The 25,755-nt window shown below is 49.5% G+C and overlaps 1 protein-coding gene across 1 annotated transcript; it reads right to left on the reverse strand.

Annotated features, from left to right (window-relative positions):
* Nucleotides 1-246: 246 nt before the first annotated feature.
* Nucleotides 247-24,536, reverse strand: FLVCR1 (FLVCR choline and heme transporter 1; the record flags this gene model as incomplete). Its single annotated transcript, XM_084245496.1, has 10 exons — nucleotides 247-321; nucleotides 470-537; nucleotides 1,142-1,253; nucleotides 1,746-1,851; nucleotides 2,564-2,674; nucleotides 4,213-4,316; nucleotides 5,475-5,542; nucleotides 11,236-11,376; nucleotides 18,092-18,236; nucleotides 23,871-24,536. 10 exons carry the CDS (start codon nucleotides 24,534-24,536, stop codon nucleotides 247-249), a joined length of 1,596 nt encoding a protein of 531 aa, XP_084101622.1.
* Nucleotides 24,537-25,755: the final 1,219 nt, after the last annotated feature.

The raw sequence follows: 25,755 nt of genomic DNA on the forward strand, positions 1-25,755 counted from the left end.
CTATAAAAAAGAGAAACACTTCTGAAAAATAGGTATCAAGTAGCATACTCTCAAATAAAAAATATAAAACACAACAGGCACCAAGAGAATGGTAGTATGTAGGTGATGGCTGCAAAATATTGCTTAAATTAACAACTAAGCCAAACAGTGTTTGCATTCAGGGCTCATCCAGTAAGTGTCCAGTAAGTGTTCAGCTCCAAGACCTTCCTGCTCCGCTTTCACACATCGGTAACATCCTCTTTCCCCTCAAATTGCCGATTCTAACTGTGTGGGTGTCAGGATGGTTTTGGATTCTTGATCTGTGGGGCTGTCGACCGGGACCTGCAGAAGAGAAGACCTAGTGCGTCGGGCATACATGATGTCACCAGATGGCAGCTCAGGAATGACCAGCTGAGCCAAAAGGGTGAAGTCACACCCTACCCCGTGTGCTTTTCTTGACAGTGTAATCACTGACACCCGCCTTACTTACAGCTTTCACGTCGCCATTCGTGACTCCTATGTTCACGTTGTGTCTTCTCAGGTCAGACTTGATCAGCGCTGAAATAGAGAAGCGACACGGTCAGCGGTGAGGACACCCAGTGTGGCTCATGTTGGGAAAAGAAGGTAGAGAGGGCAGGGAGGAAGGAGCTTGGTGAAAGCACACTGGAGGCCGCGTAGGCCTGGACACTCTGCTGGATGACACCCTGGCCCTGGAGCCCTTTCGTGCCATGTGCCTGGACATCCGGGATTCCCTGGAGCCTGGCGCCGTCTCACCCCTGCCCTTGTCCTCTGGATCACACGTAATAAGCGTGAGAGCAGGCTAACAACCCCCAGCCTGGCCCCTGAGCACCCAGCTACCAGGACGGGGGGCTGCGGAGCGGGAGCCCAGAGGAGAGGCTCCATGCCATCCTATAACTGCTGAGCAGAGCCCACCTCCAGGCCAGGTCCCCACTGGCTTCTGGCACACGATTTCCTGCTTCGTGACTGTGGTGATTTTGAAACCGGACACACACGCATATCCTTGGATGAACACAAGGACGAACCTGCTTTTCATCTCATTGCCTGCTTGACTTCTCCCGCATCACTGAAAAGCCATCTATGTGAAAATTAAGCATAAAGACAAACTGACACAGAACGTGTGCAGGTAAATGCCCCAACTCACCCGTCAGGATGATGCCCACGAATATCCAGACACAGAGGAAGATGTTGCCTGCCATGGGGCAGTAGTCCACCGTGAGCTTTCCTTGAGCCAAGGTGAACAAAATCCCAAATATCTGAAGAAAATAAGAGAATGATCTTGACCGTGTTTGAGTCTTTAACATTTTATTCCAAACTTCTCTTTACTATCATGTTCACAGGCTTTGGTATCTGGAAAAATGTGCTCAAAGCAAAATTTTTTTCAACAAAAACTATGGTCACGAGGCCTCCTTGGTGGCACCAAGGAGTTAAGACACAGCACTATCAAGCTATCGGCAGCCACTGTGACCTGAGTTCGATTCTGGCCAGGTAGCTAACCACAGGGTGCAGCAGACCTCTCCTGTCTCCCCGTTGCTCCCCTCAGCAGTGGATTTCAGTGGATGCACCTATTCTGCTCCCCACTCTGTCTCTGGTGAATCCTCTAACCCCCCCACACCTCTGGCCTGTACCCCAGTTCTTCTACGCATAATAAATCTATTTTTAAAAAACAAACAAACAAACAAACAAACAACTATGGTCACACCCATTGCCCACAATACCAGGGTGCAAGGCAGCTGGAGGGGACCTACCTGGGCCGCAGCATTGAGAAGCCCAGACGAGGTGCCTTCAGGCTCCGGGTACGTGATCTCAACAGCAAACTCAAACCCCAAGGGGAGGTAGCCGGTCAGGAAGAAACTAGGAGGTAAGCCTAGGATTATGGACAGTGTCTGAGGGGTGACGTGCCTGTCCCTCTGCAGGTGGCTGCGCCATGAACACCACATAAGTGAATGCTCTGAAGCCAGTCTAGGCAAGCGAGGCCTGGGGATCTTGCCCAGGATCTTGCCCAGTAGCCACAGTCACCAGTGTCGAGAAGTGAAGATCCCATTTTTCTTATTCTGAGAAAAACTGACCTCTAGTTCTCTAAGTCATTTGTTCTTCTAACCAAGTAAGACTTAGATTAAGTTAGGCTAATGCATGTTTAACACAGAGCACACCAAAACACCACTTAAAATTTATCGGGCCTCCTTGGTGGCCTAAGGGTTAAATTTCAGCACTAACACGGCTGCGGCCTGAGTTCTATCCCAGACAGAAAGCTGACCCACAGGGTGCAGCAGACCCCTCCCTGTCTTCCTGCTGCTCCCCTCAGCAGTATATCCGCCTGTTCTGCTCCCCACTGTCTCTGGGCAATCCTCTCACCCCCATGCCTCTGGCCTATATCACAGTTCTTATATGCAAATATATATATATAATTATTTATCATTCTGAAGAAATGCATAAATTTATATGCATAGGACAGATTCTTTAAAATTAAAAATATTAAAGCTCCTTTGGATAATTTTAAACTAAGATCAACATTACTAATTCTTCAGACTCATAGAGGCAGCCCACCTCGATCCACAATGCTTACCCCAGCACCCCTCCGGTAATAAACACGAGGAAGATGTTTCCCAGGTTCAGTGTGAAGGTGAACACGAGCATCCCCACGAAGGACAGGACATACACGGTCAGCGTGGTCTGCCTGAAAAAGGCTCACTGGACGTCAGTGCCCGTGAACCTGTGGCTCATCTGTGCGCATGACATTTCCTGGTTCCCAGAACAGCAGGGCATCACAAGGCCAGCGGACACCCCGCAAGCAGAGCCCAGTGCTTCCAGGGCACCCCAGACCGAGGGAGCAGCAAGTCCATCCCCGACCCGGGCTCCGTGACAAACCCTTCAGAGCCTGTGAACAGACCCGGAGGGCCTAGAACAGGCAGCGAGCAGAGAACGGTGCCCAGGAAGATCCGCGTGGCCCAGCCTTGCCCGCCCACCACCCTCCCACAGCCGCTCCTATTATGTCCTTTTATAACAACCTGGTGATCTCTAGCAAATTGACTGAACCAGAGGAGGGGGTTGTGGGACCTTCTGACGGTCAGTGCAAGGGTCAGACACCCAGGGGGCCACCTGAACTTGAGGCTGCATCGGGCCAGGGAGACTCGTGGGATCCAACACCACTTCCCAGTGGCCAGCGTCCTCATGGAGCTGAGCTGCTGGACACTGGAGCTGGTCCAGGACTCGCTGGCTGGTTTGGGGAACCCCAGCCTCCCCATGACACCCATGCTGCAACTGCTGATCGGACCCATCTTACCCTGTCCTGGGAGAGGCACAATTTGGTTTTCAAAATTATCAAAATTCGTATCTATGGAAAATGTTCCCAGTGAAGCATGGAGTTTAAAGCTTAAACTTGAGGGCCTCCGGGGTGGCACAAGGGATTAAGTCTCAGCACTATGAAGCTATCCGCAGTCTCTGCAGCACAAGTTCGATCCCCAGCCAGGGAGCTGATCCACAGGGCACAGCAGACCTCTCCTGTCTTGCCTGCTGCTCCCCTAAGCACTGGATTTCAGTGGATCCGCCTGTTCTGCTCCCCACTCTGTCTCTGGTGAGTCCTCTCACCTCCCGCACCTCTGGCCTACACCCCAGCTCTTGACAAAATAAATCTTTTTTTTCTTTTTTAAAGCGTGACTTTCCTTTTATGGCCCAGATGCCACCCTGAGCCCCTTGCCTGGCTCCAGTGGCTGCCGCCACTTTCCCTTTGGCATCAGCTCCATGCTGGCGCCACAGAAACGCACAAGTTACGACATTTTCAGTATGATATCCCCAGTGAGCAGGCCTGTAGTTTAGGGGCAATTTAGCCAATAAATTTTTAACCAAAAAAAGCCTGATGCCCAGCAATACATTTTTGAAAGGAAAAAAAAAAAATCACTTTTTTTCTGTCTTTTAACTCCCAACAAAGGAGAAGTCTGTGTCCAGCTGGATGGTCCCCAGAAAGGGCTCTTTCCAGGGCAGAAATGAGGCCCCAGCTGACTGGGGGAGGCGCGGGGTCCAGCCCAGGGTGGGCCCCACGAGGAGGGACACAGACCAGGGACACGCTGGGCAAGGAGGGCCCGGAGGGCACAGCCAAGTCTTCACACCATGGTGGCATTGTCTACATTTCTTAAAATAGAAAGCAGATTCCTCAAAACCCCAAACACATGGGCTTCATGCACACGTGTGTACAAACACACAGACACTTTCACCTACTTGTATGTTTTGGTGTAGTCCAGCCACAAGCCGCAAAGGATGGAGCCTACCATCCCGGCAACCACCAGGGTCAACCCGATCCTCCCAGCGTTCACCTCTTCTCCCTGGGGGTGTCAAGAAGGGGTTAACCAGACACTTGGGGTTCAAGCCCCCAACCAACGGCCATCTCAGAATGAAGCAGACGCCACCCCAGGAAGGTTGGCACATGTCAGGCTGAGTGGGTTGAGGCAGGCAGAGCAGACAGAAGCTTCCTTTCCCAAAACCGGGAGGTGGGGGGGGGGGGTACCAGGAAATGGGAGAAGAATCAAAAGCCAAAAATTTCCTCAATCCTCTGATTAGAAATACAGTGATTTAAAAAAAAATTTATTTATGCATACAATAACTGGGGTACAGGCCAGAGGTGCGGAGGGTGAGAGGATTCACCAGAGACAGAGTGGGGAATGGAACAGGCAGATTGACTGAAATACACTGCTGAGGGAGCAGCAGGGAGACAGGAGAGGTCTGCTGCGCCATGTGGGTTGCTCCCTGGCTCGCCAGGATTGAATTCATGTTGCAGAGACTGTGGACAGCTTCACAGTGCTATGCTTAACCCCTTGCACCACCAGGGAGGCCCCGAAATACAATGATTTTGATGAGGATACTTACATAATTCACAGATGACAGAAAAGGAGGTGAATCACACTTTTCCACATTACAAGTGCTTCCTCCTTTCAAAAGAGTCAGAGTTGGATATTTCTTCTTATATTTGTATTGGTTCCACTAATTTTTTCCCCATAGCCAGTGACACTATTTATTTAAAGGAGAATTTATTAAAAAAAAAAAAAAAGTGGGGCCTCCCTGTGGCACAAGGTTAAGGTTAAGCACAACATTGTGAAGCTATCCACAGCCTCTGCAGCACAAGTTCGATCTCCAGCCAGCCAGGGAGGTGACCACACCGTGCAGCAGACCTCTCCTGTCTCCCTGCTGCTCCCCTCAGCAGTGTAACTCAGTGGATCTGCCTGTTCTGCTCCCCACTTTGTCTCTGGTGAATCCTCTTATCCCCCGCACCTCTGGCCTACACCCCAGTTCTTCTACGCAAAAAATAAAAAACAAATAAACTTTAAAAAAATTGTAAGACTTGGGCATTGCCAAAGCAGTGGCAACTCTCCATTCTGTGGGTCCCCCAGATGTGAACTAAACCAGGTCCTAACTCTGGCCTCAGGCCAGGGACCCAGCCGCTTGTGACAAAGCCCGCCAGCCGCAGCACAGACGCAGACACTCACCTCATAGTCTGTCAGGATCATCTGGTTCAATAGTGTGGAGACCGAGTAGAAGGCGCCAGTCATGATACCTACAAGAGAGACAGGAATGTAACCCCCGCCCCAGCCCCACATGCCATGGAGCCTGCCAGACTAGGAGGAGGAGGTGCTTTCCAGGCAGTTTCACAGGCAAGTGGAAGAGCTTATCATGCCCTGGCAGGAAGCAACTTAAGGTTATGGCCACAGAAACTGGCCACCCACCCGCATGGCTGTTCAGATCAGATGCATGGACTGGACACATCACCCCATCCAGCGTGCTGGAGCCCAGGGCAGGAGACGGCCCCAGGCCTCACCCTTGCACACAGGGTGGCGGTAAGACAGTATTCACCACAGGACAGGCAGCAAAAGAACACCTACGGCTGGTTGTCAGGAAGTACATGACTTGTCAGAACCCCATGTTTCCTCTATAAATTATTTCTCTCCAGGGCCTCCCTGGTGGTGGAAGGGGTTACACAGCACTATCACCTCTACACCTGAGTTCGATCCCCAGCCAGGGAGCTGACCCACGTGGCGCAGCAGACCTCTCCTGTCTCTCTGTTGCTCCCCTCAGCAGTGTAGTTCAGTAGATTTGCCTGTTCTTATCCCTACTCTGTCTCTGGTGAATCCTCTCACCCCCCTGTACCTCTGGCCTATACCCCAGTTCTTGTATGCATAAATACATAAATCTTAAAAATAATTTCTCTCTGCTTAATAAATTATTAAGCATTTCAAGCATGCGAAACTGTAGAGAATGATTTGATAAACACCTGTATTTACCAGTCAGCTTTGTCAGATATTAAAGATTTTGCCATCTTTGATACAGATTCATTTTTTAGATGTTTCAATTTTATTCTCATCTATTTTTCTCAGAAGTAACCCCTACTCTGATCTTCGTGCTTAGCACTTTATAAATAACTACAGCCACTAACAATTACAACTATTCAGCATGTATTTCAGTTTTATATAATTATTATTTGTATCTCTCTGAAATTTGTTTTTGTCATAGAATATTACCGTTTTCAGATAGCTCTGTGTTGATACTTTCAGTTCTAGTTAGCTTTCTCTGCTGCATAATATTCCATGATGTGGTTATGTTTTGATACAGATATAAATATATATTTATACACACACTTCACTTTAATTCTCTTTCTCTTTCTCTCTCTTTGGTGTAGAAGAACTGGTGTGTAGACCAGAGGGTGGGAGCGAGAGGATTCACCAGACACAGAGTGGGGCGCAGAACAGGCAGATCCACTGAAATATACCGCTGAGGGGAGCAACAGGAAGACAGGAGAGGTCTGCTGCACCACGTGGGTCAGCTCCCTGGCCGGGAATCGAACTCAGGTGTAGAGGTGATAGTGCTGAGACTTAACCCCTAGACCAGCAGGGAATCCCTCACTTTAATTATCTCTTGTCCTATCAATAGATATTTCATGTTTTTTACTGTTTCCAACAACACTGCAAAGACAGTATGTTTTTGTTCTCAAGTATAATAAAGGTTTCTCTAAGTATTTACCTAATAGAAAAAGTTACTTTCTGGATAGCGCCAAACTGGTCTTCAAAATGGTTTCATCAGTTTATTCCACCAGCAGAGTCCTTTGACTCCACGTCCTTGCCAAATCTGTTTGTACAAGATAAAGAAAACAATCTTGCCAAGTGGGAAGCTCCACCGAGTGTGGAACAAGCTCTGGCTTTGGTCTGCATTTTAGAGGAGACCGGGAGGCTCAGCTCTGAGCAGGGCTCACGTCTAGGAAAACGAGAGCAGGACTGCTCGACCTTTGTCCACTGAGCTGCAGAAGTTATTTTTACATCGCAGGTGCTAAGACTTTGTTGATTCTACGCATCACAGACATTTTCTCATGGATTACATCTTGTCTTCTTAGACCACTATTTTCATGTAATCGTATTTTCAATCTTTTTCTTTAGGGTTTGTACTGTTTTTTTTTTTTTTTTAAGAATTATTTATTTAGGGTCTCCCCAATGGCGCAGCGGTTGAGAGCTGGGTTGCGAAGCTGCCCGCAGCCTCTGCAGCGCCAGTTCGATCCCTGGCTGCTCCCCGGCCACCAGAGGGGGGTCCCACATGGCGCGCAGACCTCTCCTGCCGCCCGCTGCTCCCCTCAGCAGTGTATTTCGTCGGTCTGCCTGCTCTGCTCCCCTCTCTGGCTCTGGTGAATTCTCTCACCCTCCCGCGCCTCTGACTGTACCCAGTGCTTATATAAATAAACAAACAAACAAATAAATAAATCTTTTTTTAAAAAGATTTATTTATTTATTTATACAAGCACTGGGTACAGTCAGAAGCGCGGGAGGGTGAGAGAATTCACCAGAGCCAGAGCAGGGGATAGAACAGGCAGACCGACGAAATACACTGCTGAGGGGAGCAGCGGGCGGCAGGAGAGGACTGCGTGCCATGTGGGACCCTCACCGGTGGCCAGGGATCGAACTGGCGCTGCAGAGGCTGTGGGCAGCTTCGCAACCCAGAGCTCAACCGCTGCGCCACCGGGGAGGCCCCCTAGGGTTTGTACTTTTTGCAGAAAGAAATTCTAAAACTACCAAAGAGGGTTTCCTACACTGGCTTCTAAAACTTGACATTCTGATTTTTACCCTTTAATCAACTGCAATTCATTGTTGTGTAAGGTCTGATGTAGCAATCTCATTTTACTTTACTTTTCCTGTATGAATAATCCAAGAGGCAAGTTCCTCTATAGCTTCTCCCCTGCCAGGTCTCCCCGTGTGAGAGCCGCTCTGGGGTGCCCAGCATTCAGCTGTGCAAGGTCACAGGAGCCACGCATTCGAGGGGGTACTAGCAGAAACGTCAGCTTGGATCTGGGTGGGCCCAACCCAATGCCAGCCACAGTGGGCATGTGGCCAAAAACAACCCTCTGCTGTGTCAGGCACCTGACGTGGGGCAGGCTTCTCTGCTGTAGCATACCCTGACCTCCGAGAAGGGACCCGGGCAGGTCCCAGGCTCTGCTGGGTTCAGGGACCGGGCTGTGCCTCTGCTGATCTGTGGCACCTTAGTCACCCCAGCTTGGAAGCCCCATCTGAGCTGGAGACAGCAGGATGCTGCCCACAGCTGGGCTAGAGATCTTGGTAGGCCTGGGTAGTGGCCTCCCTGGTGGCACAAGGGGTTAAGTCCCAGCACTATGAAGCCATCTGCAGCCACTGCAGCATGAGTTTGTACCCCGCCCAGGGAGCTACCCACATGGTGCAGCAGACCTTTCCTGTCTCCCTGCTGCTCCCCTTGGCAGTGTGTTTCAGTGGAGCCACCTAATCTGCTCCCCACATAGCACCCAGGCCTCCTTTGTCAGCCTCCCGCCCTACCCCCCAGGCCAACCCAGTCTGGGCCAGATGCACCTGGAGCCCAGTGGGAAGTGGGGTAACAGTCCAGGTAGCCAGGTGCTTTTTTAATATGTATTTTATTTATTTATGCATACAAGAGCTGGGGTACAGGCGAGAGGTGTGAGGTAGGGGTGAGAGGATTCACCAGGGACAGAATGGCGAGCAGAACAGATGGATCTACTGAAATTCAGTGCTGAGGGCGCAGCAGGGAGACAGGAGAGGACTGTTGTGCCATGTGGGTAGCTCCCTGGTCGGGGATTGAACTCGTGCTGCAGTGGCTGCGGATAGCTTCATAGTGCTGGGACTTAACCCCTGCACCACCAAGGAGGCCCTATTCTAATTTATTTATTTATTTGTTTGTTTATTTGTTTATTTTTAAAGATTTATTCATTCATACAAGCATGGGGGTATAGGCCAGAGGTATAGGAAGGTGAGAGAATTCACCAGAGACAGAGTGGGGAGCAGAACAGGCAGACAGACCGAAGACACTGCTGAGGGGAGCAGTGGGCGAGACAGGAGAGGTATGCCGAGCCATGTGGGGATCTCCCTGGCCAGCTGGGAATCAAACCCACGCCACAGAAGCTGTAGACAGCCCCACAGTGCTGCACTCAACCCGCTGCACCACTGGGGAGGCCCCCTATTCTAATTTATAAGCTTATTTTGGTAGATTTAGTCCTTGGCATCCTATAGTTTTGGCTGCTATTACAGGAGGTACCTTTTCATAGAAAAGCAACTGGTATTCCCACACTGGCAGAGAGCTGGCAACCTTGCCCATGTCACTCCTAGTGACATGGTGCTAGGTTCTTTTGTACCTTTTTTAGAGATCAGAGGTCAGCAAACATTTTCTGGAAAGGGCCAGAGAGTGGCTATTTTTAGTTTTGCAGGTGACGTGGTCTCTGTTACAACTACTCAACTCTGCCATTGTCGTCCAAAAGCAGCCACAGGAGCACATGGATAAACAGGGCTGATCTACGATGCCAACCCTGGCCAGGCTGGGCCAGAGCTCATCACCCGCTCACCTCTGGGTACCTCACGGCACAGCTCCCCCCACTCATTCACGCACCTTCTCCTTTCTGTGTGTTATGGGCTAGGAGGGACTTGGCTGGAGGCTGAACAGGAATGACACCAGGCGTCTGTAAGGGACATTCTTAGTGACCCCAAGGGGGATGCTTCTAAGGGTCACATTTATTCTAATGATTGCGACAGTTTTCACAGAAAACTACCTCAGGTTCATAAAAGTCATTCTAGAGATTTTAATCATGAATACTCAGTTCTAGCACATGCTTTTTTCCTCAGCTATTGGGTAAATTTTCTTCTTCCAGCTAGTCCTGTGGTAAATGATAGTCATGAATGTCTAGTATCAAACCAGTTCTCACCCCTGATAGAACCCAAACATGGTCAGGATGTGTTATCGACTTCATAAGTTTGCTGATGTTTTATTTTGGATTTCTACATCTAGGTTCCTATGTAAAACTGGTCTTAATTTTTCTCTTACTCAATCCTTGTCTGATTTTGATGTCAAGTTTGTACCAGCTCACCAATTAGCTGCCGAGGACAACAGCGGGCTGCCTCCAGGGAGGGGTTACGGCTAACTTGGGGAGACTGACTTCTGTTGTAGATCCTTTGTGCCTTTTGAATTTTATGCAAATAAATAAAATTAAATAAAAAGAACTCAGATTCTTCACTTATAAAATAGGCATCATAATCTCTCTATCTCAGAAAGCTATCTCAGAAAGTTAAATGGAATTATATGAAAATCCTTTATAAATTCCAAACTAAACTGATTTTAACCTAATCACACACACACAGTCCAGTAAGTGCTAACTGCTGTGTCACAAATGGCTCTACCTGGTTGTTTCTTCTCAGATGCGTCTACACTATCGCCCCCCACCCCCACCACCCCCGCATAAGCCGCTAATTACTTCAGGGAGGGATCCTACTGCTCACACTTCCGTCTAGCCCAGAGCACCCAGAACACGGTTAGATATTGAGTTGGTATTTGATAATTGTTGATACAATAAAAACAACAAAATGAACAGTATGTGAGTTAAGCATTAAGCTAGCTCTGGTGGGGGCCTCCTGGTGGCCTGAGTATTATCCCCGGCCAGGGAGTTGACCCACATGGCACAGCAGACCTCTCCTGTTCTGCGCCCCACTCTGTCTCTGGTGAATCCTCTCACTAACCACCACCCCCACCGCCCCCGTACCTCTAGCCTATACCCTGGTTCTTGTATGCATAAATAAATAAAAAATAAATCTTAAAAAAAAAAAAGAAAATCCAGCCTGAAGTTTCTGCTTTTAGTTTTGGACTATGTGATGATTGTCCTTGTAAACATGTCAATAAACTCAGCTTGTTATTAATCAAAGCTCAGGCCACTAGTTAAAAACAAAGCAAGAAACCACTTACCATAGGAGATCAGCAGCAGGAGGAAAGGAATGTTTCTGAACAGGTTCCTCATCGACTGCTTGTAGGAGTATGCTTCGGGGGGGCTGTCTTGTAGAGCCGCCTGGGCCTGACTAGGGGGGTACCGTGGTTTCTCCTTGAATGCTGGGAACAAACAGGACACGGTAACTGAACACAAGCACCTTCCTCTGCGACCAGACTCAACTCAGTGCATGTTCAAAGAACAGTCAAGACAGTGTTTGTCTTCACTGATTGCTAAGTCCGGCCGGCATTACCACCACGGCCCTCCGAAACTGACTAAGCAAGACCCAGCAAGATGTCACAACCATACTCACTGGTATTTCTATTTTTAAATAAGGTTAAATGTTATTATCTTTTTTTTTTAAAGACTTTTTTTTTTAAAGATTTATTTTTATATATTTATACAAGCACTGGGTACAGTCAGAAGTGCGGGAGGGTGAGAGAATTCACCAGAGTCAGAGCGGGGAGCAGAGCAGGCAGAAGGACCGAAGCACACCACTGAGGGGAGCAGCGGGCGGCAGGAGAGGTCTGTGCAGCATGCGGGACCCTCCTCCGGTGGGTGGGGAGCAGCCGGGGATCAAACCGGCACTGCAGAGGCTGCAGGCAGCTTCGCAAACCAGAGCTCAAGCAACCCAGAGCTCAACCGCTGCGCCACCTGGGAGGCCCTTAAATGTTATTATCTTAAGTACTCAACAATTCTGTATCTAAATTCAGTCTGGTTTATAATTAGAGGTGTACAATATGAGCAAGTAAATACATTATTGAACTTTTAGACTTTAGAGGACTGTCTTGGGTTAGTAACTATTTCTGCTGAGACTGGATAGAAAGTTGAACACTGATCCACTTGCACCTCTAGAGCTGAACAGGTGAAGGGATTTGTGAGAGCAGAGCTGGGTCTTTCTTGCCCACTCTTACCAACCACATGTGGAACATCGAGGGGCAGAGCTGAGACATCAGAGTGTGACAGATTGGTCCTAAGACTGTGAGCACCAGAACCACCAGTCTATGGAGTGCGAGGCAGACTCCATCGCCTTCTCAGCCAGACAGACACTGCCCTTGTGCTGGGCAGAAAGAATCTAACAACTTTGCCTGCAACACACAGCTGGGAGGAGATGCTGACAGGGTGAGGCTAGTCATAACAGCTAGAATCTGCACATGAGAAATTAAAATAGGGCCTGGGGCACAAGGAATTAAGATGCAACCTATGAAGCTACCCGCAGCCACTGAAGCATAAATTCAATCCCCGGCCACATGGCGCAGCAAACCTTTCCTGACTCACCCGCTGCTCCCATCAGCAGTGCATTTCAGTGGATTTGCCTGTTCTGCTCCCCACTCTCTCTGGTGAATCCTCTCACAATCCCCCATCTCTGGCTTACACCCCAGTTCTTGCATGTATAAATAAATAAATCTTAAAAAAAAAGAAACTAAAATATATTTTTAGGGCTTTCCCTAAATTTAAACTAAAATAAATGGAAAAGACTGCATTTCACTGAATCTGAGATGTTCTGATACTGGCAATCAATGATCTTGCAGGTTCCATAGGAAGTTTCTACCACGTCTGGGTGTCTAGTGAAGTCACACGCATTGAAGTTCTTTTTTTTTTGTTTTGTTTATACATGCACTGGGTACAGTCAGAAGTGCGGGAGGGTGAGAGAATTCACCAGAGCCAGAGCGGGGAGCAGAGCAGGCAGAAGGACCGAAGTACACTGCTGAGGGGAGCAGCGGGCGGCAGGAGAGGTCTGCGTGCCATGTGGGACCCTCCTCCGGAAGTTCTTTTTTTTATAGTGATAAGGACAGAACATGAAATCTATAAGAGCAAGACACAGAGTTGTTGACTGCAGGCACAACCTTACACAGCAGGTCTCTAGAACTTTTTCATCTTAGATACCATTATTAAGGGTGCTTCAAATTCAGATATTTCATGAAAAAGATGAACACCTTAGACTCAACGAAACAGGGTAAACTGGAAAACCAAAAAAAAGTAAATGGATTCAGAAAAAAGTAATATTTTCTAAAAGATTATGATTTGTTCTCTCTTTTTTATAGTGGCTATTTTTTTCTTCCAGTAAGGATATTCTCCATCGAACCTCCTAGCCCACCACAATCACGCAGATATTAAAAAATGCAGATTATGAAGTTCTTACCCAAGATTCAATGAGTTAGAACCCCCAGAACAAAACCTGAGAAACTGCATTAAAAACAAAACTCTCTAAATGCGAAGAATACCCGACCACATTTGAAAATCATGGCAAAATAAATGACCCTTAACACCCCCATCTGATGCTGTGCTTCTAATTTTTCTGCTGGCAGCTAAAAATTTAAAAAAAAAAAATAAAGTTCTTTGCTGACACAAACATTGATCAATTACAACTAAGACAGATGTCAATTTTGACATAATTCACAGATACTTATTTTTAATGTCCTTACATTGTAGAGCTGGTGGACACAAACTGTTTTAAGTTGCTGCAATTTCTCATCTTCCTCCTCCCTATCTGCTCCTGCACTGCTGAGGAAGGCTCTAGTCCTTTCCTGAACGTTTCTGTGTCCTAGTTAAGATAGGAGATATCTCTTTTTATTAATATTGGTGATACAGAACTCATATAGCAGTCAAACAAAGTTTCTGAATGTCAAGGCCAGGCTTACAAGGCAGTTGTGGTATCTAGTGAGTCTTAAGTCTTACTTATCAACAGGTTGTGATTTACTAGGTCAAGTCTTAATGACTCAGAAATGAACTCAAATGTCAAACTGAAACAATTCTCACAAATTTTTTACTCTATTACGTTTACGTTCAGAATCTTTCCGTTTCAGATATTTTCCTGCGTTCTTAGGTGGCGCCTGGATGATAGAATGACTCAGGATCACGTGCATGGGGAGAAGAAAAGGGAACTGAAAACTTGGTCTGTGGCCCTGCCTGACTGGACTCCTCCATTCAGAGGAGGAATTAAGGGTTTCCCCACCTTTGAAAGTGATCAAGTGCAGCCTCCTCTCCTCTAAAAACCTGCACCACAGCAGACCTCTCCTGTCTCACCTGTTGCTCCTCTCAGCAGTATATTTCAGTCAGTCTGCCTGTTCTGTTCTCCACTCTTTCTCCAGAGAATCCTCTCATCCCCGCCCCAACCCCGGCACTTCTGGCCTGCACCTCAGTTCTCGTATGCATAAATAAATAAATTTTGGGGCCTCCCTGATGGTGCAGGGGTTAAAGACAGCAAGATCAAGCAATTGCCAGCCACTGCAGCACAAGTTCAATGCCCAGCCAGGGAGCAACCCACAAGGCACAGATCTCTCCAGCCTCCCCCACTGCTCCCCTCAGCATTGTTTTTCAGTGGATCTCCCAGATCTATTCCCTACTGTCTCTGCTGAATCCTCTCACCCCCCCCATACCTCTGGCTTACACCCCAGTTCTTGTATGCATAAATAAATAAATAAATAAATCTTAAAAAACAAAAACAAAAAACCTGCGCCAAAAAAAGGATCAACTCTGACATGGTTAATCTCCATCCTCGGCACCTAAAGAAGCCGAGGATTTTGGGGTGCCACATTCAAGCTTTCTCTCCCATGTGTGTAAATGGCAAGTCTAGGGCCTCCCCGGTGGCGCAGCGGTTGAGCGCTGGGTTGCGAAGCTGCCCGCAGCCTCTGCAGCGCCGGTTCGATCCCCGGCTGCTCCCGGCCACCAGAGGAGGGTCCCACATGGCGCGCAGACCTCTCCTGCCGCCCGCTGCTCCCCTCAGCAGTGTGCTTCAGTCCTTCTGCCTGCTCTGCTCCCCGCTCTGGCTCTGGTGAACTCTCTCACCCTCCCGCGCTTCTGACTGTACCCAGTGCTTGTATAAATAAATAAATAATTAAACAAACAAACAAACAAATAAATAAATAAATCTTAAAAAAAAATGGCAAGTCTAATGCTGTTTGGCTCACTTTTATGCTTTGAAATTAGACTATAACACCATCTCCTGATTTCATTCACTTGTCTTTACGTGATGCAAACAGACATTACAAACTTATTGTCAGACAGACTGAGGCCTGAGTGCTAGGACCACCCAGCTCACTGCCCAGCTGCAGAAGGCAAACCCTCCCCCGCCCCCACCACCGCCCCACCACACTTACTTTCTCATTCCTCAAACAGAAACAGCAAGAAGCAGCTGATATGAGGATTACATATGCAAAGGAATTTTCCAATGAAGTGCTACAAACTACACCGCCTTTCTGAGGAATATTTTGAGTAAAAGAGACTGTATCTCCAGGGATTGAAGTAACTAAGTAGAATGTATTTCTGTTAGGTTTACACCAGCAGGGCAGGCATCCCGAGTATAAGGATCAGGAGGAAAGCTCCCCGTGTCACCTGCTCAGGGCTTCAGAGCCTTAATAGTAAATATTCCGATGGCTCTTGCTTTTGGCTCCTGTCACCCATTCACATCAGCATGACAGGCAGGAAGGGCCCCGGCCTAACTGGCGTGGTGTCCTCACTGCTCTGTGGCCACAAGAAGAGGGTTCACACACCACGGCACCCCCACTCAGTCTGATCCAAGCAGGTGAGGAAGGTTAAGGAGATTCAAGCTGGTCTGTTTCCACATTTCATGCGCGTGAGGCTGCCAACCTCACCTCCCGTAGGTAACTTGAATGTGCTCAATGTCTGTGCTGTCCTTACCCAGAACCTCACCCAGAAAAATGGAAAGAGTGACACTGCCGCCCCCCAGGGCTGTGCGATGAGCAGGCACATGTAGCTTTAAATGTGCTGGCACATGCCAAGAGACCCAGCGTGGAGAATTAGTGTGAGACCCACAGGAGCCCAGCAGCTCCCAGAGACTTGGGCAACAGCAGTCACCCTTGCGCTCCCCAAGGGTGGTGGGGTGGCAGCCTCCAGGGAGGCTGCAGAGCGCCAACCACCACCTGCCACCAGCTGGGTGGAAGGCAGTGGCTTCCGAAGATTTGTCTGGGCTGAGCCTCCTGGTGGCACAGGGTGTTAAAGACTGTGCTATCAAGCTATCGCCAGCCATTGAGGCCTGAGCTTGATCCCCAGCCAGCCAGAGAGCTACCCATATGGAGCAGCAGACCTCTCCTGGCTCACCCACTTTCCTCTCAGCAGTGGATATCTGGGAATCTGCCTGTTCTGCTCCCAACTCTGTCTCTGGTGAATCCTCTCACCCCCTGCACCTCTGGCCTACACCCCAGCTCTTGTATACATAAATAAATAAAAAAATAAATATTTAAAAAACAAAAGATTTGTCTGGGCTTCCAAAGTAAATCTGGGTAGAATTCAGAGGACAGTGGGACTGCCTCTTAGTAATTATGACCTTAATGTAAGGCACTTAAAAGTGACCCGGGGGTGGCGCAGGGGTTAAGTCTCAGCACTATGAATCTATCTGCAGCCACTGAAACAGGAGTTAGATCCCCAGCCAGAGAGCTACCCACACGGTGCAGCAGACCTCTCCTATCTCCTCGTTGCTCCCCTCAGCAGTGTATTTCAATAGATCCGCCTGTTCTGCTCCCTGCTCTGTCTCTGGTGAGTCCTCTCACCACCCTCGCCAAAACACCTCTGGCCTATACCCTAACTCTTGTATGTATAAATAAATATTTAACAAAAATAAATAAAAGTGATCCTGAGTTTCCTTATTAACTTTAAGGCATGAGGAAACTTCTTAATTGAAATGTCACCACTTCTGGCCCAAGGCTCCCCTGTGGCAGCTGCGCATGGTCCTGCTTTCATTCCTCACTCGTCATCGGGCATCCAGGGCTACAGCCACCATGTCCCATGTACACCCCACTTCTCCCCAATGCCAGTCACCCCACCAACCATGAGAAAGAATTTTGTACAACAGTTCTTACTTCCAATTTTCAAATAAAACAGGGTGATATGATTGCCAATCTAGCAGCTCATGTCTCCAGGCAGGCTCCGAGGAAACACCCTATGCTCAAAGCCCTTTCTTTGAAAACTGAGGATTTCATAGATGGAGGTCGGTGGAACTTCCATTTTCATTACCATTCCAGTAAAAATCAACACAGCTCTACAACAAAGCCTAGCTGTAAATCTTAATGATCAAGTAATGGCCTTTCCACTTTCTACTTCCTCCCCTTGGGACATCAATTTAGGATCCAGTGAGCGCCCCTGGGGCATTTTGGCTGGTGTAGCAGCTAGCTCACCCAAATAAACCTTCCTGTCTTTCCCCTGAAATAAAAGTCATTTCCCATAAAAAATAAACTTAAAAAAGCAGACCTTCCCGAACTGTCTTCCAAACTGATGGTGCTGCTGGCAGCTGACTGTGACTGACAGCTTCAAGAGACAGGCCCAGGCGCAGACTCGGGGCGGTGAGGCAGCTGCACGAGGCTGGAGGGGCCTAGCAAGCAGATAGTCCCACAGAATGAGCTTGTGCTGAACTGCTGGCCACTGCCCAGGCCCAGCCCCTGATCAACGCGTTCAGATCCAGTCAACCATTAAATGGGGTCGTTGGAAGGCCTGTCATCCAAGAGGAGGGTCAGAGCCATGGGGCATCCCTTCCAGGCCTGACAAGGGCAGGTCTGGCTAGGTCAGTGTAAATGCAGACCGTGGAGAAGAGCATGCAAAGAGGAAGCAGTCATGCTCCAACCAGCTGCTACTGGGAGCAAGAGTTAGTAGGGAGATATATGAGGTGACATGATCTCTCTTCTATTTACAGTATGAAAACAGATGCAGTGGACACGGCCTCTGCTAGGGCTGTAGCGTTCACCACCTGTGCAAGACCCAGCTCGGCAAGAATAAAATGAGCCAGAGACACCAGAGATAGCAATAAAAATCCTTTGGGTTGGTTATTTTTACGTTCACACCGGTCATGCACTTGTCTATGATTTTGGAAAAATATGCACTTACCGATGACTGTTAAAAGAAATAAAAGGGTGGAGACCGCGGATGTCCCGTAAAACATGTTGCTGATGTTACAAGCCAGGAGATATGTGTCGTTCTGTGTGTTGGGCACCAAAATCGGTGGCAGCAAAAAGCCAATGGCAGTTCCAAGCTGTAAAATAAACAGGTCAATTAACAGCTATTGTTAAGAAGAAAAAGTACATACTGACGACAAAAGACAGGAGAGCCAGTGGCTGTGACATGTTTTTGTAAAAGGTGCTGTGTACCTTTTTAGTGACATAATGTTGGTTTACATCGTTGTTCATATTTTGGGAGAAAAGGATCCCCCCCTTCAGGTGTTATTACCACAGTTCACCCACGACAAAGCACAACAGAGTTCACTACCAACAGAGTGCACTGTGCTCATCCCCTTTGCCCTCCCCTTTCCCCCCAATTCTTAGGGTCACAGCACCCCAGCTACACTGGTAAAGGAAACTAGTACGATGGCTCCCCAGCCAAAGAACATCTCCAATGCTGCTACTGTCTGAATGCGACTGCTATAAAGCTGTGGAAGAGAGTCCTTACTGGACCTCCCTGGTGGCGCAAGGGGTTAAGACACAACCTATGAAGCTGTCTGCAGCCTGTGCAGCACGAGTCCCATCCCTGGCCAGGGAGCCGACCTCTCTTGACTCGCCCACTGCTCCCCTCAGCACTGTTTCAGTCAATCTGCTCCCCACTCTGTCCCTGGTGAATCCACTCACCCATCCCCACATCTCAGGCCTGTACCCCAGTTCTTATATACAAAAATAAATAAATCTTAAAAAAAAAAAGAAGATAGTCCTTACCTTTAGATCCTTACAATCAATAAAGAGAATGAGAAATTGCAAAATAAGATAAAAAAAAAGATGACTTACACGATGGTAGAACGTTTTTGCAAACCATATATCTGACAAGTGTCCAGTATCCAGAATACGTAAAGAACTTGCACAACCAACAACAAAAAGGCAGACATCCCAATTCAAACACAGACTAAGGACAGAAAAAGACATTTCCCCAAAGAAGATGTACAAATGGCCAATGGGCTAATGAAAAAGGGATAACATCACTAGCCATTAGGGAAAAGTAATTTAAAACCACAAGATAACACTTTATACATACCAGGGCATCTATAATTACAAAATTAGAAAGTAACAAGTGTTGGCTAGGATGTTGAGAAGCCGGAACCTTGTGCATTGCTGGTGGGATTGCAAAATAGTTCAGCCTGTGAACTATTTGGCAGAGTTCCTTCAAATTACAAAATGACCTAGCAGTTCCACTCCTAGGTATATACCTCCCGAAATTGAAAACAGATATTCAAACAGATACTGAGTGATGTACATGAATATTCACAGCAATACCACTCACAGTTGTGGAAAGGAGGAAACAACCCCAATGCCTATTAACAGTGGGAGGAATGAATAAACAGAATAAAATATTATTCAGCCCTAAAAAGAAATACAAATGCATCCTACAATGCAGATGGACTTCGAAGACTTAAGTGAAAGCAGCCAGATACAAAAGGCCTTGTATTGTATGACTTCATTTATATGAAAGGTCTTGAATCAGTAAATCCACAGAAATCAAGCAGAAGTTCTCAGGGGCTGGAGAGAGGGGGATGAGGAACTGCTCAGGGGGTTTACAGTCTTCTTCGGGGTGGGTGACTGGTCTAGAGCTTGCTAGAGGCAGTGCTTCCAACAGTGAAGGCGCTAAATGCCACTGAGCTATACATTCAAACAGCTCAACTAACATGTGAATTTCACATCAGTAAGAGAATAATGAGGCTGAATACGATCATCACAAGAGAAATAGAGCCAGAGTATCCAAGGAGAGTCAATCAAGAGGGAGACCAGATTCTGGGGGGCTGAAGAGGGGGAGGGAAGGACCTCCCTGGTGGTACAGGGGTTAAAATCTCAGCGCTATCAAGGCATGAGTTCTGAGTTTGATCCCCAGGCTACCCACATGGCAGAGCAGACCTCTCCTGTCTCCCCACTGGTCCCCTCAGCAGTGGATTTCAGTAGATCTGTCTGTTCTGCTCCCCACTGCCTCCTCTCACCCCCTACACCCCAGTTCTTACATGCATAAATTAAATTAATTGATTAATTAATTAATTAAAGGAGGCCAAAAATTGCATTTGTTCCTTTTCCAAAAAACAGGTAATCAGAGTGTCTTGAGTCCAGTACGTGATGGCTGGAGGTACAGTGACCCAGGAGGACACATAAGGGACCCTCCCAACATAACACGGTTTAGAGAGAAAAGGATGCATGGGCAGTTACACTGGGCCACGGAGGCACACCTGGAGTGACCCCAGACAAAGTGGAACAGACACCCTAGCTAAGAGTCCTCTGGAGGGGCAACTACTATAGCCTTGGGGTTCAGGGAAAAGTGTCTGGAGGAGCAAAGCCTGAGTAAGAAATGAGAGCCGCCAGCCAAGTGAGGCTGAAGTGCGCACAGCAGGACACAGAAAAAGCCAGAAGGAGGGCACGACCTTGTGAGAAACCAGCCAGCCAGGAGAGTGTGGGGCCAGCGGAGTGTGGTGCAGAGTGGGAGTGTGGAGAGGTGAGGGTGGGGCTAACAGGCTCTCCTCTGGCACATTAGAGTCTGACATCCGTCTCAAGGTCACAGCAGCCACTGCAGAGGGCTCAGGCCCGCCCCATGAACATGGAGACTAGACTGGATGACCATGGCTATGGGGCCCAGGGAGGAGGGGGAGGTGCAGGCAGGAAGATGAGCCGGAAAGTTCCTACAGAGCTGCAGGTGGCCCCAGTAGAATGGGTGGCGGGAGAGAAAGGAGCTGGGAGACACAGTAAATATCAAATGGTGGGCGCAGGGGCCTCCCCAGTGGCGCAGCGGTTGAGCGCTGGGTTGCAAAGCTGCCGGCGGCCTCTGCGGCACCGGTTCGATCCCCGGCTGCTCCCGGGCCACCGGAGGAGGGTCCCACATGGCGCGCAGACCTCTCCTGCTGCCCACTGCTCCCCTCAGCAGTGTACTTCGGTCCTTCTGCCTGCTCTGTTCCCTGCTCTGGCTCTGGCTCTGGTGAATTCTCTCACCCTCCCGTGCTTCTGACTGTACCCAGTGCATGTATAAACAAACCATCAAACAAACAAACAAATAATAAATAAACATGCCTCTATTAAAAAAAAAAAATGGTGGGCGCAGGGTATCCAACTGGAACCGTCCAGTGTTTGAGTCTGAAGCTCATTTGTGTACTGAGCAAATTCTGGAGTATCTACATGTGGGTTGTTATAAATGTTGGTAACACAGTTGTGTTATATTTAGACTATGTACCTGCTTTCATGAAATTTACAATCTAATTGTGTGGGTGGGAGATGAGTAATCATCACAGAAACCTATAAACCTAAAAACAAAGACACACTGGGCAATTCTGTGTAAAGAATTAAAGTACAGGGGCCTCCCTGGTGGTGCAAGGGGTTAAGATGCAGCAGTATGAAGCTATCAGCAGCCACTACAGCAAGAGTTCGATCCCCAACCAGGGAGATGATCCACATGGCGCAGCAGACCTCTCCTGTCTCCCCGCTGCTCCCCTCAGGAGTACATTTCAGTCAGCCTGCCTGTTCTGTTCCCTATTCTGTCTCCAGTGAATCCTCTCCCCCCTTTCCCCTGCACCTCTGGCCTGTACCCCAGTTCTTGTATGCATAAATAAATAAATCTAAAAAAAAAAAAAAAGTACACTGATGTAATTAGAGGACTGGGTAACTGACATGTAATATTAATGTAGCATGTCATATTACTTTAAGGCCTGAGTGACATTTAGGATATATAATGTGATCCCAGAAGAACATTCCAGGAAGAAGGAAGACTTCTGCAAAGGCCCGTATGCAAACAGAAGTGTTATTTTAGGAACCAAAGACATATTTAGGATTCTGAAATCCAGAGTACGGGATTTAGATTTTACCTAAGTCCTACAGGATGCCCTGGGCAAGTGGGGGATGAGGCTCTGTGGGTGCAGAGAAGGGCCAGCACCCAGGTTTCAGACAGATAAGGATGAGTGCTGCCACTAATGAACCAAATGGCTTTGGAAAGTAATTCCATCCCTTCAAGTCTCATTTTCTGGAACTATAAAACAGGGAGACAAGGAGTCCTACCTGCCAATATTTAATTAAATGACACATGGTTCCCAGTGGCCAGTGAGAGCTCAGTAACACTGAATATTATGGTTGCCACTCCACAGCCTCAGCTGGAGAGGCACCGTGGGGACACCAGCAAGTGCCCAACCAAGGCGCCAAGGGAGGGATGAGTTCATCGATGGAGAACACCAGAAGAAGGTCTGGAGGTGCACTGAGCACTGGAGGGAAGTCGTGGCCATTTAACAGACATGAAATTGACAATCCAAAGTTATAAGTTGACAATCTAAAAGATGTCGAGCTCAAGCTCGGGCCTCCCTGATGGTGCAACAGGTTAACCACAGTACTATGAAGCTATCCACAGTCTCTGCAGCACCAGTTCGATCCCCAGGACGGCCAGGGAGCTACCCACAAGGTGCAGCAAACCTCTTCTCAATGGCCCGCTGATCCCCTCAGCAGTGTACTTCAGTCAGTCTGCCTGTTCTGCTCCCCGCTCTGTCTCTGGTGAATCCTCTCACCCTCCCGCACCTCTGGCCTGTACCCCAGTTCTTGTATGCATAAATAAATCTTAAAAAAAAAAAAAAAAGAATGTCATGCTCGGTGAAGCATCAATCTTAAATAAACGGTATACAGGTCAAATGCCTTAAGAAGAAAACATTCCCATCCAAAAATGTAAAAGCAACCAATTAAAATATCAATCACAAATTATTATGCAAACACAACTGTATTTCAAGCTACCCCTTCTGTCCTTTTAGAGAAGGAAGTAAATATAAGGCAATAAAGCATGTAGTCTTTTTGTGGATTTTCAATAAATTCTACTGCAATCTTGAAACAAATGTCAGACTAGAAGGCAGAGATAAGGCAGTTGTTAAGTAGCTACAGGTAGTAGTGATACATTTTAAAGACAGAAGTTAAGTCTTTGTAACAAAGCATCTTAGTTTCTCCTTAGGCTGAATGAACTCAATTTACATACAGAATCAAAGGACTCCAAGTACAGATTTTAAATTATAAGGAATCAGTCTGCCACTCAAATTGAAAAAACAACAAGTGAACATTCTAAGGGGCAATGCAGCTGGCATGCAAAGGGCATGTGAAACTGTTGTGAGGAAGACACCCAGTGCCTTCATGTGAGGTGGCCAAAAATACCCCTTTTACAGTAGATTCTGGACCTGTGACTTGTTTTCCTGTTCCTAGTTGGTAACGGGGGAGGTCTCTGAGGTCTTTATCACCAGAACATTGACCTAGCGGTCATCTAAATGACTGGTCAGGCACTCTGCTGACCACTCACAGGTAAAATTAAACTGGGACTGTTCACACTGATCATTCAAAATTGGTTCAAACTTCTCAGAATCCAGCACCTTTTTGCAAAGATGACTCTGGCCACAAAAATATCTACCCAAGAGTGACTCACGACTGACAAGTTTCCTATATTAGGTCTAGATGGTCTTTACCTCGATTAACTGTTTGATGGGAAATTCCCAAACCAAGACAGCAAGGCAGTCACTTTAGACTTGATGACAAGTTCTGTCCTTAAAAAATAAATAAAAAACCTTATCAAGGCACACGGGACCCTGCTGACGACTGCCCCGCCCCTCGCCTCAATCCCAGACGCAGGTCTCCCTGCTCCCTCCACGCCAGGCCGCACAGCCGCGGCTCCCCCTTCCGTCTGTCACCCAAGTCCTCACCTGATTGCCCAACACGGCGGTGGCACAAGCTGTGGACACCTCCTTGGGCCCGAACCACACCGAGGCGATGCGGGAGGGCAGGCCCAGGATGAACACCTGGGCCACGGAGCACAGGCACTGGCCCAGCATGGTGACCCAGAAGAGGTGCGGCTGCACGCTGCCGCACTTGACCCAGGCGCCCAGGCAATTGAGGCCGGAGCCCAGCAGGGCGCTGAGCCGCAGGCCGCGGGTGGACAGCAGCCAGGTGGCCGGGAGGATGAGGGGCACGTAGGCCAGCATGTACACCACGGACAGCCAGTCGATGTGCAGCGAGGAGACGCCGTAGAAGCTCTCGAACACGTTGCTGATGATGCTGTACTGGATCCACTGGAAGGCGTTCACCAGCGAGTACAGGCTGAAGATGAGCAGCACCGCGAAGCGCCGCGCCGACAGAGCCGTGCGCGGCTCCCGGGCGCCCTCCGCCTCCTCCCCGGGGCCCTCGGGCAGCAGCCGGGCCCGGGTCTCCTCGCCAGGGGCCGACGGGGTCTGCGGCCCGGCCCGGGGGCCCCCGTTCAGGGCCCGGCAGCCGGCGACCGGCCCGCCCTGCGGCTCCTCGCGCCCAGGCACCGGGAAGTAGCCATTCGCGGGCGCCCCCGCCGCCCCCTCGTCATCGTCCGGCCGCGCCATGTCCGGGGCGCCCCAGCGCCGCCCCGGCCCGGGGCCCGCCCGCACCCGAGCCCTCCAGTGACCCGGAACCCGGCCCAGCAGCCCGAGCACGCAGCGCCAGCGAGCAGCCCGCCGGGACGCGGAGCCGCAGGAGAGCGCACCAGCTTACGCACGCCGGCCGCGCCCCGCCCCGCCCCGCCCCGCCCCGCCCCGCCCCGCCCCGCCCCGCCCCGTCACGTCGCGTCGCGCGCCAGCCCCGCGGCCAATCCGCGGCCGCCTGCGCCGGCGCCGCCGCAGCCGGAGGGCCTCGGCGCGGGAGGTCGGCAAGGCCGCCCGGCGGGCTGCGGGGAAGAGGCGCGCCCGGGGTCCTGACGGGCTGGCGGGCGGGGGGCGGGTGTGGGTTGGAGGCGCGGAGCTCGCCTAGCGGCCGCCCGGACGCCCAGCCGCGGGGCTCCCGGGTCCTCCCGCGCGCGGGCGGATGGCGGACGTGGCCTCTTCCCCTCGCCGCCGCGGGTCAGCGCCGGACCACGCCCTTGCGGCCAGTGGGCCGCGTTTCGTAAGTTAGTGCTGATTCGCCGGGCAGAGGAAGACCAGCAGAAAGCACTCGGGTCCAGATGCAGAGATTTCGACAGGCTCTGCCCTTGGCAAGCGGGAGTACTCCAACCCACGCTGCAGGGAGCGCCTCGCGGCGGACCCTGGCCCCCAGCCGCCCCCCGCGGCTGGCTTCTGGACGCGCACCGGCCGGGGCGTGGGGGTCCAGGGACAGGCTGTCGTGGGCTCTGGGGGAGGAAAAGGAAGAGTGACACAGCCCCTGCCCCCAAGAGCGCGCTGGGCCCCAAGTCCACTTTCTTCGCCCCAGGCTCAGGTGACTGCAATCCAGGTGTTCACAGTAATTTACTGAGTGTCTGTGTCTGCCGCCTTCCCGGCTCTCAGAAACCAGAGACTGCCAAATTCTACACGGCCGCATTCCCATCACCCAGTGGGGCTTGGAGAGGCTTCTGTCCGGAGGCAGCTTCCTCGGTATCGCAAGGAGGCCATTCTTTTTGACTGTTCTGGTGCCTTCTTTAGAGGTCGTTTGTTTCCTCAGCGTCCTTTGGGTATCACACAGGCCAGTCAGCATCCATTCCCTCCACATTTTTGCCAGCTCCCTCTTCTTCTTTTTTAAAAAGATTTATTTATTTATGCATACAAGAGCTGGGGTAGAGGCCAGAGGTGCGGGATTGGGGGGGGGGGTGACCGG

The sequence above is a fragment of the Talpa europaea genome (genome assembly GCF_964194135.1).
Source record: "Talpa europaea genome assembly, chromosome: 10".
In the NCBI taxonomy this organism is placed as follows: domain Eukaryota; kingdom Metazoa; phylum Chordata; class Mammalia; order Eulipotyphla; family Talpidae; genus Talpa; species Talpa europaea.